General features: G+C 39.2%; 1 protein-coding gene across 2 annotated transcripts; it reads left to right on the forward strand.

The window, feature by feature from the left end:
- The first annotated feature begins 325 nt into the window (after positions 1-325).
- On the forward strand, positions 326-15059 carry LSMEM1 (leucine rich single-pass membrane protein 1). 2 transcript variants are annotated; one of them, XM_060195715.1, is made up of 4 exons: positions 326-1016; positions 7156-7293; positions 11493-11621; positions 14497-15059. In XM_060195715.1, exons 2-4 carry the CDS (start codon positions 7161-7163, stop codon positions 14625-14627), a joined length of 393 nt encoding a protein of 130 aa, XP_060051698.1. In that variant the 5' UTR covers positions 326-1016; positions 7156-7160; the 3' UTR covers positions 14628-15059. The 2 variants fall into 2 exon arrangements, with proteins under 2 accessions (XP_060051698.1, XP_060051699.1); XM_060195716.1 differs by having other exon boundaries at positions 354-1016; positions 7156-7287.
- The last annotated feature ends 312 nt before the right edge of the window (positions 15060-15371 follow it).

The raw sequence follows: 15371 nt of genomic DNA on the forward strand, positions 1-15371 counted from the left end.
GCAAAGTAGAGGGCTATATGCTGAATACAGATGTAAAGAAAATATTGTGTAATTTTTTTTTCTTTGTCCTGCTGTATATTTCAAGAATGATTAAAGCCCATCTAGTCATGCAAAAGGAAAGTAGGATTTTACAGGGCGACATGTAATCTTAACTCCTAATACTTACTATCCCACTGGAATTACAGTTACTTCTGTCTGAGATCTGGGGAATCTATTCTGTCTGAGATCTATTATGGAATATAGATCTCTTCCTCACTAGAGCATTATTATTATTATTTTTTATGTACACCAGAGGGCAGAAGTTCCTTGGTATGAGTGTGTGAGGAACCACATAAGAGAGACATTTCTGAAAAAAGAGGACCAGAGGATGCACACAAATTTAGGGAATAATTTTGCAAAATAAAACCTATTGAGAGGAAGTATGCCCATATTACCACCTCTTCCACACCATATCACAATTTAGCAGCTACTGGAAATCCTAGGAGTGCCCTAATCTACCATCACCATAGTTAGAATGTCACAGTCTTCTTCTATTTATTTCAGGGCTTTGGTTGGGTTGGAGTCCAGTGCAAGTTGTCAGAGTGGCAGCTCCTGCCTGCTACAGGGTATTTATATGTGGTGCATACTGTGCCCGAAGAGCTGTAATAATACATCAGCTTATATTAATATCTCTGCCACATAGGGACTTTAACTTCCTTCAATAAAAAAAAAAAATTGCCAGTTGAGTCAAGGAATATATATATTTTTCTTTTTAAAGCATAGTTTTAATAACACATCTACTAAAAAACGAAGACACTGTGGAAAAAGTCAGTATTTGGAATCTTACACTGCTTAGCTAAATAACACTAAATATAGACCAACGGTTTCATGCTGAAGTTTATGGACTTGTAGGAGCAACTGTGTGCTGAAGGAAAGCAAAGAGAACTACAGGATTTGTAGAGTGTTGCTGCAGTTGTTTCCGAATGGTTTTTTGTTTTTGTTTTCCTGATATTCTACCAGTGAAAGCTCACTTTTTTGTAAGTAATTTGCATGTTATTATTCTATAAAGACTGAATTATGATTTGTGAGATTTGTTTGTTGCATGAGCTCTGTGCTTTTAACTTTTGATATAAATGATTAAGACTATTTTAAAGATTATTGGCTGAATGTGAAGAGGCACTAATTCTGAAATTGAATTAAAGAACAACTTGCCATAACTTACTCAATAAAGCTTTCTATTAGCTTTGAATTAAGCCTTATTGTAACAATTCTAATTTTGTGGCAAGCAGTACTGGTGTGAATTATTTTTGTGGTCTCATGTAAACACCTATAGGAAAGAATAAAGAATTTTTTCATAGAGAGCTTTCTTTGTTAGAATATTTTTAGATAACTGTTGGTATGTTTCATATTGGTTTGCTCCCCTTCCCCCCGAACTCTGAGAGAATTGGTTTGGCCCTTGCTAGTTTCACGCCCAGCTTTCTCCCCGCCCCCTATGCTAAGGACATCCAGAGTTCCAGCCGCTGAGGGAGAATGATAGGGAAGCACATGGTGTGGTGATTTGCCCGTTCGTGAATAAAGATTAAACTGCAGCTTCTCAGCCCAGCCGTGTGTCCTCGAGTCTCTATCTCTGTCTACCGCTGCAATGCTAGCCCGGCCTGCTGGAGCCCCGAAACTTAAACAACAGATAACTAAAGATCTTTTAAATGACAAAAGGAATCAGCTGCTAACATTCTAAAGGAAAGCAAAATGAAATTGCAGGCTTCAGTTGAAGATAATAGAGAGGATTATGCTAAGATGATGCTGTTTTGGCCAATTTTAATGAGCAAAATTTACACCGAAGCTGGGAAGGAAGACTGAGTAATATGATGCAGAATTTAGTAGCACTTTGGCCTCTTCAGTTCTTGCTGGTTGTATGGAGAAGCCAAAGATAGTAACTGGGTGACAACACCTGTTCTAGTTTTAGGCCCTGTGATCTTGTTTCCATTTATTTGCTGTCATTTGCAGATTCTTGAACCACATCCAGCACAGTTTCTCTGTCCTTTACTTTCCTCTTACATTAATTTAAAATCACAATGACATAGCATCTTTGTGACATGTGACTTTGACCTAAAGAAGAAAGTACTTTTTTGACCTAAAGAAGAAGTACTTCTTTTGGAGTACTTCTTAGCTTATTGTGAGATGCTTGATTGCTTCTGAATTTGTGTTGCTTTGAGTCACCTTTTGAGTCCATTAGCAAAGCCTGTAACTTGGATATTTACTAGCTACAGTCAGTATTTACTCTAAAGTCACTCTTTGTGGTGATGGTTTTCTACCCTACTCCTCTACTATGTAAGTGTTTATTCACGCTCAGTATGAAATTCCAAAAGGGGAAGCTAAGGCTTGAGGATATTAATTTAGAGGTCCAACAGTGAATCATGTGTCAGTCACAACACTTAAAATAGAAACATCTTTGGAAAGGCATTCCTATGATGTGACACAAACAAACTATATTCCTCATCAAACATTATTTGAAATAGCAATGTATAAAATGATGAAATACAAAACATTTCTGAATAACTTAGATTTATGTAACTGCCGGCTTTTGTAGGCTTTTGCTCCAGGTCCCCCACCTCCCTGGCCATTGGGCTATGGTGGTCAGAGCGGCCCCTTAGGAGTCCTGGGGTGGCTCCATGTGATGAAGGCAAAGTGTGCAGAGAGACAAGGCAGTTAGCTTTGGCAGAGCCTCAGAGGGCCATCTTGTTTATTAGGGGAATAAAGGCAAGCAGATATACCCATAGCCCAGGGAGAAGGTTGAGGTAATCATTAACCCAAATGCAAAGCAACACAATGCATAGTCACATTTTGACCTACAAACTATTTGATCACAAGTGGAAAGTTACCATACAAGGTTTGATCATGAGCTTCACAATACACATTTCCTTGGGGGTAAATTATAGGCATTTCAGGGCAGGAGGGAAGGGAGGCAATTGAGCAACAGGACATTTGCGGTGCTTTTCAAGTTTGGCCATATACAGTGTACAGCAATTCATGGCCTTTGTTTTAAGGGGAGAGGAATAGCTTGTGTAGAAAGGTAGTCCCCATCTGGAGAAGCCATCTGTCATTAGTTCACAAGGTCAGGAGGCACCTGCCATTTTGTCAAAGAAAAAGTGGAAGGGGGAGAGCCTGGGGTAAACCCACTCAGACTCTTATGGCCTGGACTTCCTGAACAGTGGGCCCACCTCCCAACATGCAACCATACATATCAGGCAACACTTCTGGGTCTTTGTTTTGTTTGTTTAATTGATCTCAGAGGCATTTATTTTTCTTTAAGGAACTCTCATAGGAATGTTCTATGAAGTTTATTTAAACCTTAGTAATTTCAGCACCTAAAGTGATTCAGTAGTATACAGGAAATCATATTTTCTTATTAATTAAAATTTCAAAAAGCCAACAGACATTTGAAAAAAAAAATGCTCCAAGTCAGAGAAATATAAATAAAGACCAACAATGAGATACCACCTCACCTCTGTGAGAATGTCACACATCAGAAACAGCAGCAACAACAAATGCTGGAGAGGTTGTGGGGGCAAAGGAACCCTCCTGTTCTGCTGGTGGGAATGTAAATAAGCCCAACCCCTGTGGAGAGAAGTCTGGAGAACCCTCACAAAGCTATCCTATGATCTGGCAATCCCTTCTCCTGAGGATATATTCTAAGGACTCAAACACATCAATCTAAAAAAAATCTGTGTAAAAGGTCTTAGTTCATAGCAGCACAATTTATTTATTTATTTAATTTTCACTTAAATTTTTTTATTTATAAAAATAATATTAAAAGTTTTTTTTTTTATTTAAGAAAGGATAAATTAACAAATCCATAGGGTAAGAGGGATACAACTCCACACAATTCCAACAAAAGGACTTTTCAAAGTTAACCCAATTACCAAATAATACGATGATAACATTAACTTTCCATTGTCTTTTTGAACCCTAAGACAGCAGGAATCTCACATCTCCACTATAGAGCCTCTACTTCCCCCAGTCCTGGAACCTTTGGATAGGGCCCACTTTCCCGTATGCCTCTCCCAATCCATATCAAATAATATTGCATCTGCCGATCGCAACCTAATCAACACAACGATTGCCACCTCAACATGCTTCAGCTCAGACTGTGTCCAGAGACTTCACGTGTGGAATGACAACCCTTCAGCTTCATTACTCGGGTGAGACCTTTCCTTTCATAGTATTCTCTAATTCCATCTCAGGTGGATCACTTTCTAACAAAGTCCCAAAACCTAGATATAGACCAGGTTCTGTGAGAGAGAGCATATGTTCACACGTATCCATAAACTAGTGCAAAATATGTACCTGAAAGCAGAAGTACACTAGAGTTTGCAGTGAGTACCCCCCTTACATTTCCTCTCCACTATTCCAACCTTTGGGTCCATGATTGCTCAACAATTTGTTTGGCTTTGTATGTTAACTCTCTTTTCAGCCACCAGGTTCCAGATGCCATGAGGATGCCGGCCAGGCTTCCCTGGACTGAAGACCCCACCAATGTGTCCTGGAGCTCCGCTTCCCCAGAGACCCACCCTATTAGGGAAAGAGAGAGGCAGACTGGGAGTATGAACTGACCAGTCAACGTCCATGTTCAGCGGGGAAGCAATTACAGAAGCCAGACCTTCCACCTTCTACAACCCACAATGACCCTGGGTCCATTGAGAGATAGAGAGTGGGAAAGCTATCAGAGGAGGGGGTGGGATATGGAGATTGGGTGGTGGGAATTGTGTGGAGTTGTACCCCTCCTACCCTATGGTTTTGTTAATTTATCCTTTCTTAAATAAAAATAAATAAATAAATAAATAAAATAAAAAAATTTTAAATTTATTTTTGTTTATTTAAGAAAGGATAAATTAACAAATCCATAGAGTAGGAGGGGTACAACTCCACACAATTCCCACCACCCAATCTCCATATCCCACCCCCTCCCCTGATAGCTTTCCCATTCTCTATCCCTCTGGGAGCATGGACCCAGGGTCGTTGTGGGTTGCAGAAGGTAGAAGGTCTGGCTTCTGTAATTGCTTCCCCACTGAACATGGGCGTTGACTGGTCAGTCCATACTCCCAGTCTGCCTCTCTCTTTCCCTAGTAGGGTGGGTCTCTGGGGAAGCTGAGCTCCAGGACACATTGGTGGGGTCTTCAGTCCAGGGAAGCCTGGCCGGCATCCTGATGACATCTGGAACCTGGTGGCTGAAAAGTGAGTTAACATACAAAGTCAAACAAATTGTTGAGCAATCATGGACCCAAAACTTGGAATAGTGGAGAGGAAATGTAAGGGGGGGTACTCACTGCAAACTCTAGTGTATTTCTGCTTTCAGGTATATATTTTGCAGTAGTTTATGGATACGTGTGAACATATGCTCTCTCTCACAGAAACTGGTCTATATCTAGGTTTTGGGACTTTGTTAGAAAGTGATCCACCTGAGATGGAATTAGAGAATACTATGAAAGGAAAGGTCTCACCCGAGTAATGAAGCTGAAGGGTTGTCATTCCACACGTGAAGTCTCTGGACACAGTCTGAACTGAAGCATGTTGAGGTGGCAATCGTTGTGTTGATTAGGTTGCGATCGGCAGATGCAATATTATTTGATATGGATTGGGAGAGGCATACGGGAAAATAGGTCCTGTCCAAGGGTTCCAGGACTGGGGGAAGTAGAGGCTTTATAGTGGAGATGTGAGATTCCTGCTGTCTTAGGGTTCAAAAAGACAATGGACAGTTAATGTTATCATCACATTATTTGGTAATTGGGTTAACTTCGAAAAGTCCTTTTGTTATGGTTTGCTGTACAGTACCCAGTATCTTGTATATAGCTGTGCTATTGGTTGCTGCTGATCTACTTGGTCTAGGCTTTTGAGAGAGTCCGCATATCAAATACACAGCCTATATATTAAAAAGACAGTCTGTGTTTAGAATATATCCTGAGGATATATTCTGAGGACTCAAACACATCAATCTAAAAAAATCTGTGTAAAAGGTCTTTGTTCATAGCAGCACTATTTATTTATTTATTTATTTTTCACTTAAAAATCTTTTATTTATAAAAATAAATTTTTTATAAAAATAAGTTTATAACAAAAAGCATATGATAAGAGGGGTACAACTCTGCACAGTTCCCACCAACAGAATTATGTATCCCATCCCCTCCCCTGATAGCTTTCCTATTCTTTTAAAAAAAATTTTTTTTATTTACTTATTCCCTTTTGTTGCTTTTGTTGTTTTATTGTTGTAGTTATTATTGTTGTCCTCATTGTTAGATAGGACAGAGAGAAATGGAGAGAGGAGAGGAAGACAGAGAGGGGGAGAGAAAGACATCTGCAGACTTGCTTCACTGCCTGTGAAGCAAACTCCCCTGCAGGTGGGGACCAGGGGGCTTGAACCGGTATCCTTACACAGGTCCTTGCGCTTTACACAACATCCGATTAATCTGCTGCGCTGCTGCCCGACTCCCAGGTTTCCTATTCTTTATCCCTCTGGGAGTATGGACGCAGGGTCATTATGAGGTGCAGAAGGTGGAAGGTCTGGCTTTTATTTATTTTTTGCTACCAGGATTATTCCATGCTTATAGGACATGCCTACAGGACAAATTTACCTCTGTCACCATTTTTTCCCTTTTTTTTTTTTTTTTTTTTTTTAGAAATTTAGAGGGGAGGGGATATAGAGAAAAAGAGAGGCACCTGCACTGTTCATGAAACTACCCCTCTCCCAACTCCCACAGGTGGGGACCAGGGGCTTGAACTGGGTCCTTTTGCATGCTGATGTGTGTGCTCTACCAGGTATGCCACCACGTGGCTTCCTGTATAATTCTTGTAATTGGACTATTTGCTTGACTCTGAATTCCCTGGCAAGGAAAGCAAATGAAATAGTTAGTGTTGTCTGCAACAGAAGAAAGTATCCCCTCCCCCCAACCCTCCCCAAAAGAAGGAAAGAAAGAGAGAAAAACAGAAAGCACGAAGGAAAGAAAGAAAGAAAGAAAAAGAATGAAATCGAGAAGGACTTTTCCAGTTCAAACAATTTTTTTCTAGACCTTCAGTTGAAAACAACAATTTCTTGTTCTTTATGTGTCTTTCTGGACTCTGAGTCTTGTGAAGTTGAATTCCCCAGTCCAGCCTCTGGTATTTAATGTCACTGTTTTCTTCCAGGAATAATGAATCATTCCTCCCAGGACACTAGCTCTCGAGACATTCATGAAGAGAGAAAGCTTTATGTTGTGGATTCCATAAATGACTTAACTAAACTAAATTTCTGTCTTGACGGATCTCAACATCTCTTCCGTATGTGTATGCTCTAAGGCTTGGGGCCCCTTCTATCTCCTAAGACAGATAATACTGGAAAAACTACTCTGGACATCTGGGTATGGTAGGAGATAGGACAAGCATTAGAAACAGCTTCCCTCTGGAAATGCTTATTTATTTAATATTTATTTCCTGGAGCTGAGGTCTCATGCATGCATGATTTTAGTACTCTTAGTCTACATTTTTCTTTTCCTTTCCTTTCCTTTCCTTTCCTTTCCTTTCCTTTCCTTTCCTTTCCTTTCCTTTCCTTTCCTTTCCTTTCCTTTCCTTTCCTTTCCTTTCCTTTCCTTCCCTTCCCTTCCCTCTCCTCTCTTCTCTCCTCCCCTCCCTTCCCCTCTCCTTCCCCTCTCCTTCCCTTTCTCTTTCTCTCTTTCTTTCTTTTTTTTTTTTTTTTTGCCTCCAGGGTTATTGCTCGGACTCACTGCCTGCACCAAAAATCTACTGCTCCTGGAGGCTATTTTTTCCCTTTTGTTGCCCTTGTTGTTTATCATTGCTGTTGTGATTGTTATTATTGTCATAGTCTACATTTTTCATTCAGAGAGATATAGAGAGCGGAGGCATTAGAGTTTCCCTGCATGCTGTGCCACCCAGTGTGGGGTCAGGATTTGATCCTGGACTATACATGTAACAAGGTAAGTATCTCTGCGGCTATATATATTTTTAGACAATTTATGTTCTTCTTCTGTGGATATTTGACAGGATTATGAATTTTCTTGACTCCTGAGAAAGATATGAACTCTTGTCTTCAGGAATTCTGGCAGACTTTGGAGCTTATCCCCTTCAGAAGATGAGGATGTTGAAGAATTAACTGTCCTGAGATGCCTTTATTGGTTGTGACTTCTGTTGTGTAGTGGCTTTCTTTTCTAATGAGACTTTACTTCATTATGGATTACTAAGAAAATGTTCACCTAGTTTTTTTAACAAAAATCATCAGACCTTTGTCAGACAAAAAAAAAATGTTGTTTTCTACTTACAAATTACCCAATTAATAAAAGTTAATAAAAGGAAGGTAAAAAGCAAAACAAGTTTTTCTGAATACTAAACAAGCATCATGCTCAGTTAAGTATGAGTTCTATAGTTCAGGAGGAGCCTCATATTTTTCTTAATTATTAATTTTTAATATTTGTGTATTTTTGCCAGAGCACTGCTTAGCTCTGGGTTATGGTGATGTGGGAAACTGAACTTGGGGCCTTGAAACTTCTGGCAGGAGTGTCTTTTTTGGATAGCCATTATGCTATCTCCCCCATCCTAAAGGACCATCTTGTTTAGTTTGAACTGTGATATTCTTACTTAAGTATGAATTCCTCACTGCATTCATTTCATTATACACTCTAAGCTGTATTGCCCCATTTTATATCTTTCACTGCCCTTCCAACTCCTTCCTGGGTTTTTCATTTCAATATTTCACCTGTTTTTATTGTTTTATCTTCAGTCAGCCTCAAGAAAAGTAGGCATCTGAGTGTCAGCTTATACCACAGCTTATACCACTGTTTTGCTTAGGAAGCAAAAGTTGTTGAGGGGGTGACAGGATGTACTTAGAAGTCTGGGACATAAGTCACCCCATCTGTCCATAATCAGGTAGCACTGTGTGGGACTGAGACAAGCAGGAAGGAATATAAAAAGTAACTCACAATCTCCATTACCCCAGGTTTCTATATTTCATCATTTAGTTAGATTTGAGTATTACTAAGTAAATAGGCTTCATGAAATGATGACAGAACACAGATGATTTATGGTTCAGATGAACCAAAGTGTTTTATTAGCAGCTCTGCCTCCTCAGTTCAACTGTAAAACATTTTAAGGAACCTTGCTTTCAGAGTGTGTCCGTCCTGCAAACAGCTTTAGGAATCTGTTATATAACAAAAATCCAACCTGAGTTAATTTTAAAGATTTAATTGGTTTTATTAAATGATTCACGAATTGGGCAACATCCCATCTAGCAAGTAGAAGAAGAGAGCTCTGAAAACCTGTATAAAATAAAAAAAAATTATAGGCAGAATGAGGACAAGATAAGAGATTTTTTTTTTCCCCTGATTTAGGCAACCTACCTATGAGGAAATTAAAAAGTTCTTGTGACAGATTATCTTTCTTTCTTGTTTTCTTTCTTTCCTTTTTTCTTTCTTTCTGTTTTTTTTTGTTGTTGTTGTTGTTTCTAGGGTTATCAATGGAGCTCGATCCAGCACTATGAATTCACTTTTCCTGGTGGCCATTTTTTTCATTTTATTAGGTAGGACAGAGAGAAATTGAGAGAGAAGGAAGAGACAGAGAGGGAGAGAGAAAGATAGACATCCGCAGACCCACTTCACTGCTGGTGAAGTATCCCTGCTGCAGGTGGGGAGTAGGGCCTCAAAACTGGATTCTTGCATGGAACCTTGCACTTAGTACTTTGTGTGCTCAATCAGGTGCACCACCAGGTACACTAACCAGCTTCCCAGATTATCTTCCTTTGGGTAATGGGACAAGTGACTTTATTGGTGTTAACCAGTAACATATATATACTGACCAATTAAGACTTTTTAAAAAATTATTATTTTTTGAGACACACACACACACACATACACACACACACACACCAAGACTTCTTTTTTTGTGGATGGGAATGGAGACTGAAACTGCAGTTAGGTTAGATGTTAAGACTTGGTGGGCTTAGCACAAATGCTTCCATTTTGGACCTTTTTCTTTCCCTCCCTTCCTCCCTCTTTTCCTTCCTTCCTTCCTTCCTTCCTTCCTTCCTTCCTTCCTTCCTTCCTTCCTTCCTTCCTTCCTTTTCTCTGCTCTGACTTGTGGTGACGTGGGGAATTGAACCTGGGACTTTAGGACCTCAGGCTAAAGAGGCTGTTTGCATAACCATTATCTTATATTCCCTGCCCTCTCCTTTTCTTTTTATACAAAACCAAAATATTCTTGGGAAATATTTTAGCATATTCGGCCTAGATAGCAATCGTTGTCATCTGCGATTTTTTTTTTTTTAATGGGGCATCGCATAGGAACGATTTTTACTGGTCTTGGGATGAGTTTTCATTTATGGAGAGAGAGAGGGAGAGAGAGAGAACCAGAAGGGAAACATGAGTAAAAGATACTGTAGCATTTCCTATGTAGTTCTACAGTTCCCATTTGGACCACATGCATGGTAAGGCAAGGGTCCTACCCTGTGTGCTATCCTATCAGTTATATTTTATTCCTGAATGATGCTGGGAAGAGGGTAATAGTGCTTCTGCTATTCTGAACCCTTAACTTCTTAAATATTTTTAGTTAAATTAATTTATTTAGGATAGAGACAGACAGAACTTGAAAGGGAAAGGGGAGAAAGGGAGAAAGAGAAACACCTACAGCACTGCTTTACTACCCTCTAAAGGTGGGGTCTGGGGGCTTGAACAGGGGTGCATAGTAATATGTGCACTCTACCGGATGCTCCACTACCTGCCCTGGAATCTTTATTCTCTTCACTTTAACCCTCATGAAAAATCCTGTCCTGCTACTGCTACTTTAGTGTTCACATCATCTTCAAAGAACTTTCTAAACAGGGATAAGGCGATAACTCCGCTTATTCTTTGAATGTTAATATGAAGAAGATAAAAACTTCATAAAGAGGGCCAAACCCAAAGACTATCACTGATGTTTTCTTCAGTGTATTTTGAAGTTTCAGATCTAATATCCAAGTCTCTGATTTATTTGATGATGTTAAATGATGGTCTAGTTTCATATTTCTATACAAGGCTACTTTTTCTGAATTTTCAGACCACCATTTATTGAAGAGGCTCTTTAGTTTCCATTGAATAGTTTTGACTCCTTTGTCATGCACTAGGTATGTCTGCATGTATTGGCTTATTTCTGGGATCTCTATTCTGTTCTACTGAGTGTAGAACAGAATAGAGTCTGGGTGTCCATTTTTATTTTAGAACAGAATGGTCTGAGTGTCCATTTTTATTCCAACACCACACTGTCTTTTTAAAATTTTTTTAAAAAATATTTATTTACCCTTTTATTGTCTTTGTTTTTTTATTGTTGTAGTTATTATTGTTGTTGTTGTTGATGTCGTCGTTGTTAGGACAGAGAGAAATGGAGAGAGATGGGGAAGACAGAGAAGGGGAGAGAAAGATAGACACCTGCAGACCCGCTTCACCGCCTACTGTTGTGCTAACAAATTACATGCTGAAAAGTTTTTGTTGTTTGTTTCATAATAGCTCTTGAAGAGAAAATCCCAGCTACTGGCACTAACTTGGGATACAGAAACCGCAATATGTTTCTAATGGGACTGTTAATCGTGCTGATTGTCAGTTTAGCTCTGGTTACCTTCACTATATTCATAATAGGTAAGTGACATCAATATCTTTTTTCTTTTCTGCTATGCATTCACTTCAGAGCTGGCTGTACTTTGCTCCTGTAACAAACCAGAGCTTTCTGTTCACCCTGAAAGGTGGGGAGAGCAATTATCTACAGTGAAGCTTGTTGCTCCGCAATAGGGTCACAATTCCACCCAAGAAACCCAAAGTGTCAAACACCTATCATAAATATTTCTATAATACTTTTGTATCTTACTTGGAGTTTCTACTTGTCAAAGGGTAGGCATAACAGTACCCAAATTATTAGGGTATTATGAGTAAGAATATGACAATTTTCCTGCTGACCACTAAGTAGTGATCAATATGTTTTCCCCTTTTGTTGCCCTTGTTGTATCGTTGTTGTGGTTATTATTATTGTTGTTATTGATGTCATTTCGCTGAAGTATAAAAACTTATTTCTTTATAACTGCCATTTTTAAACAAGAGAAATGAGACTCTTATACTGATTACATTTTAACTAAACTACTGGACCTTATTTTATTTTATTTTTTTGTCGTAATCTCTGCCCTAAAGAGGACATATAAGAGCAGATTACTCTGGAGGTCTATCTATCCTCAGTAACAGTTATGAGCTTTCAAGCAATATGTTCCAAGGAATTTTAAATCCATGGGATGATGTTAAATGTTTTAAGAATAACAATAAAAAGCTCTTAAAAAATAAGTCTGGGAAAGTTTTATGGCTATAGGAGTTTACAGATTGCTAGTTTAGGCAATTACTTGAGATGTGTGCATGTGCTGTATTCATAGGTGAATTTCCAAAAAACAGATTAAGATATAATTTTCTCTAATTTTTCTGCACATAGAACTCTCTCACTTTTTTCCCCCCTTAAAATGGAAGAGAGACTAGAGAACTCACTCTAGCATATACAATGCCAGCAATTGAATCCATAGCCACAATTTTGCAAATTCTGCTCTCTTTCAGCACAGTCAACTCCCTGGCTACATTTTCTGTTCTAGAATTTAATTTGAAACCGAATTAAATTAATGTGACTCAACCTTCTTCTGTGTTTCACTAATGTAGAAATATCCAGGGGCTGGGTGGTGGCACACCTGGTTGAGTGTACATGTTGCAGTGTGCAAGGACCCAGGTTCGAGTCCCCGGTCCTGACCTGCAGGGGGAAAGCTACACTAGTGGTGAAGCAGTGCTGCAGGTCTCTCTCTCTCTCTCTCTCTTTCTCTCTCTCTCTCTCTCTCTCTTTTTCTCTCTCTCTATCATCCCCTTCCCTCTCAATTTCTGGTTGTATCTATCCAGTAAATAAATAAAGATATTAAATAAATGAAATATCCAGAGAAAGAAAAGAATGTCACTTACTATGAATTTATGTCAACACTTTTTATCCAGAAGCAAGTAGTCTCTCTGTCTGACCCTGCAGCCAAGATGAATTAAGATCCTTCCATTATAGCTTGGACCATTATTGTTTCAGATACAAGGAGAGAGCAGCTTCACCTGGCAATGACTTGTTACCAGGTGAAGTGTTGTTTTGTTTTTGTTTTCACTTCCAGGGTTATAGCTGGGGCTCAGTGCTGGCACTACGAATTCATTGTTCCGGGTGGCCACTTTTTTCCATTTTATTGGATAGGACAGAGCAAAACTGAAAGGGGAGGGGGAGATAGAAAGGGAGAGAGAAAGACTAACACCTGCTTCACCTCTTGTGAAACCAACCCCCACCACCCGCAGGTGGGGAGCTGGAGATTGTTCGGGCTCCACTGCCCAACACCCTGGCCCCCACCAGGTGAAGTTCCATCATCTAGTTTAGCTTTCATGTTAATATATTTATTGGCATAGTACGGTGGTATTTTACCAACATCATTAGTTACTGAGAGAAACCTTGAAAAATTTTGCTTAAAATGCTAAGAAGCTCAAATAGAAAGTGATTTTATGCTGCTTTTCCTGGAAACTTAGACTCTGATTAAAAACAAACAAACAAAATAACAAAAACTTCAAAATGTTCCATTCCAGAGGTTGCTTTATTTGTGGGGGTTCTGTTTATTTTAAAAAATATTGTCCTTACTCACTGAGTGGAATTGCTATTCCTTCATTATAGACTGGTAATGGTATGCAGCAGACCTGTCAGAATAGGCTAGAACTTAAAAACGATAAAAGGGTATCTCATTTCCCAAGTGAGGGGCAAAACCTTTTCTCAGGGTTACTCTTTTTAATTTTAATTTATCTATAAAAAAGAAACATTGACAAAACCATAGGATAAGAGGGGCACAACTCCGCACAATTCCCTCTTAAGATGAGGCAATGTAGATAATAAGATAAGCAGGTGACTTGCTTTTGGTTGCTCACAACAATACCTTTCTTAAGCAAAGTCTGTGTTTAAATGCTAAGCATAGGCTAGCCTGGCACTAGAAGTTGTAAAAATAATCCTGGAGCTCAGCTTCCCCAGAGACACACCCTACTAGGGAAAGAGAGAGGCAGACTGGGAGTATGGACCGACCAGTCAACGCCCATGTTCAGCGGGGAAGCAATTACAGAAGCCAGACCTTCTACCTTCTGCAACCCTCAACGACCCTGGGTCCATGCTCCCAGAGGGCTAGAGAATGGGAAAGCTATCATGGGAGGGGGTGGGCTATGGAGATTGGGTGGTGGGAATTGTGTGGAGTTGTACCCCTCCTACCTTATGTTTTTGTTCATTAATCCTTTCTTAAATAAAAAATTAAAAAAAAAATCTACCTGATAGCTGCAGAAACTTCTTTCCTGGATTTCTGAGCTGCATGAGATTTTATAGACAGGTATTTGCCAAAAGGGTCACTCAGTGATTACTCCAGGAGCAATACAAATTGATGACTCCTGATGGAATACTCTGGCAAAGTAACACAATCTGTTTTCCATTTTGAAGTTCAAACTGGAAACGAGATGGATGGTGTTTCAAGAAGATTAACAGCTGAAGAAAAGGACATAGATGACCTTAAAATACTCAACAGCCTAATTGTAAAGAGACTCAACCAATGGGATTCTGAACAAAACTAAAGACATTACCTTCTAAGAGCAATTGTTAATATATCAGCTTCTCACTTTCCTGGATATGCAAAAGGTTAAGAAATGAACAAGTACATTTCTCCAAGCAACAAATTCCAGCCCTGGAGTCAACTCTACGCTCTAGGCACGAGAGCAACTCTAAGGTATGGGACTGAGAAGACAGCAAATCAGAAGGCATCATCTCACGGAGGAAACCTTAGCTTAGTGGGGTTAAGGGTGGTTGGCATGGAGCAGCAGCAACAATGAGCAAAATAAATTTGCTTCTATGTATAACTCCCTTTAACTTTGTTACCAGAATAAATTCATTGTTCCTAATATACTTTTTACAAGCTCCTGAAAAAGCCCAAGGGATATCTGAATTATCAATATTTTTGTTCAGAGGAACCAGGTAGTAACTTTGCAAATAAAAGAGATTCTGCTCAAGCAATTGAACTTTGATTCTTATTTCCACCAGGGATAGGGGACTAGGTGGACTTCAGAGATATTTGTTTGTAATGGTTACAGTATTTATGGTGTGGTGAGGTTAAAAAGAGAGAACCCAATTTATTCAACTAATGTTTACTGAATTCACTACTGAGTACAAACAACCACTATATAGGGGTTTATAATTAAGCAGGGAACAAAAATGTGGTCCTATCTTCACATATAATATGACCAAGTAGTGCTCCAGTCCATATTTCTCTTTAAAAAATACATCTTAAGGATGGGAGTCGGGCTGTAGCGCAGCGGGTTAAG

This window comes from Erinaceus europaeus, chromosome 8 (assembly GCF_950295315.1).
Source record: "Erinaceus europaeus chromosome 8, mEriEur2.1, whole genome shotgun sequence".
In the NCBI taxonomy this organism is placed as follows: Eukaryota; Metazoa; Chordata; class Mammalia; order Eulipotyphla; family Erinaceidae; genus Erinaceus; species Erinaceus europaeus.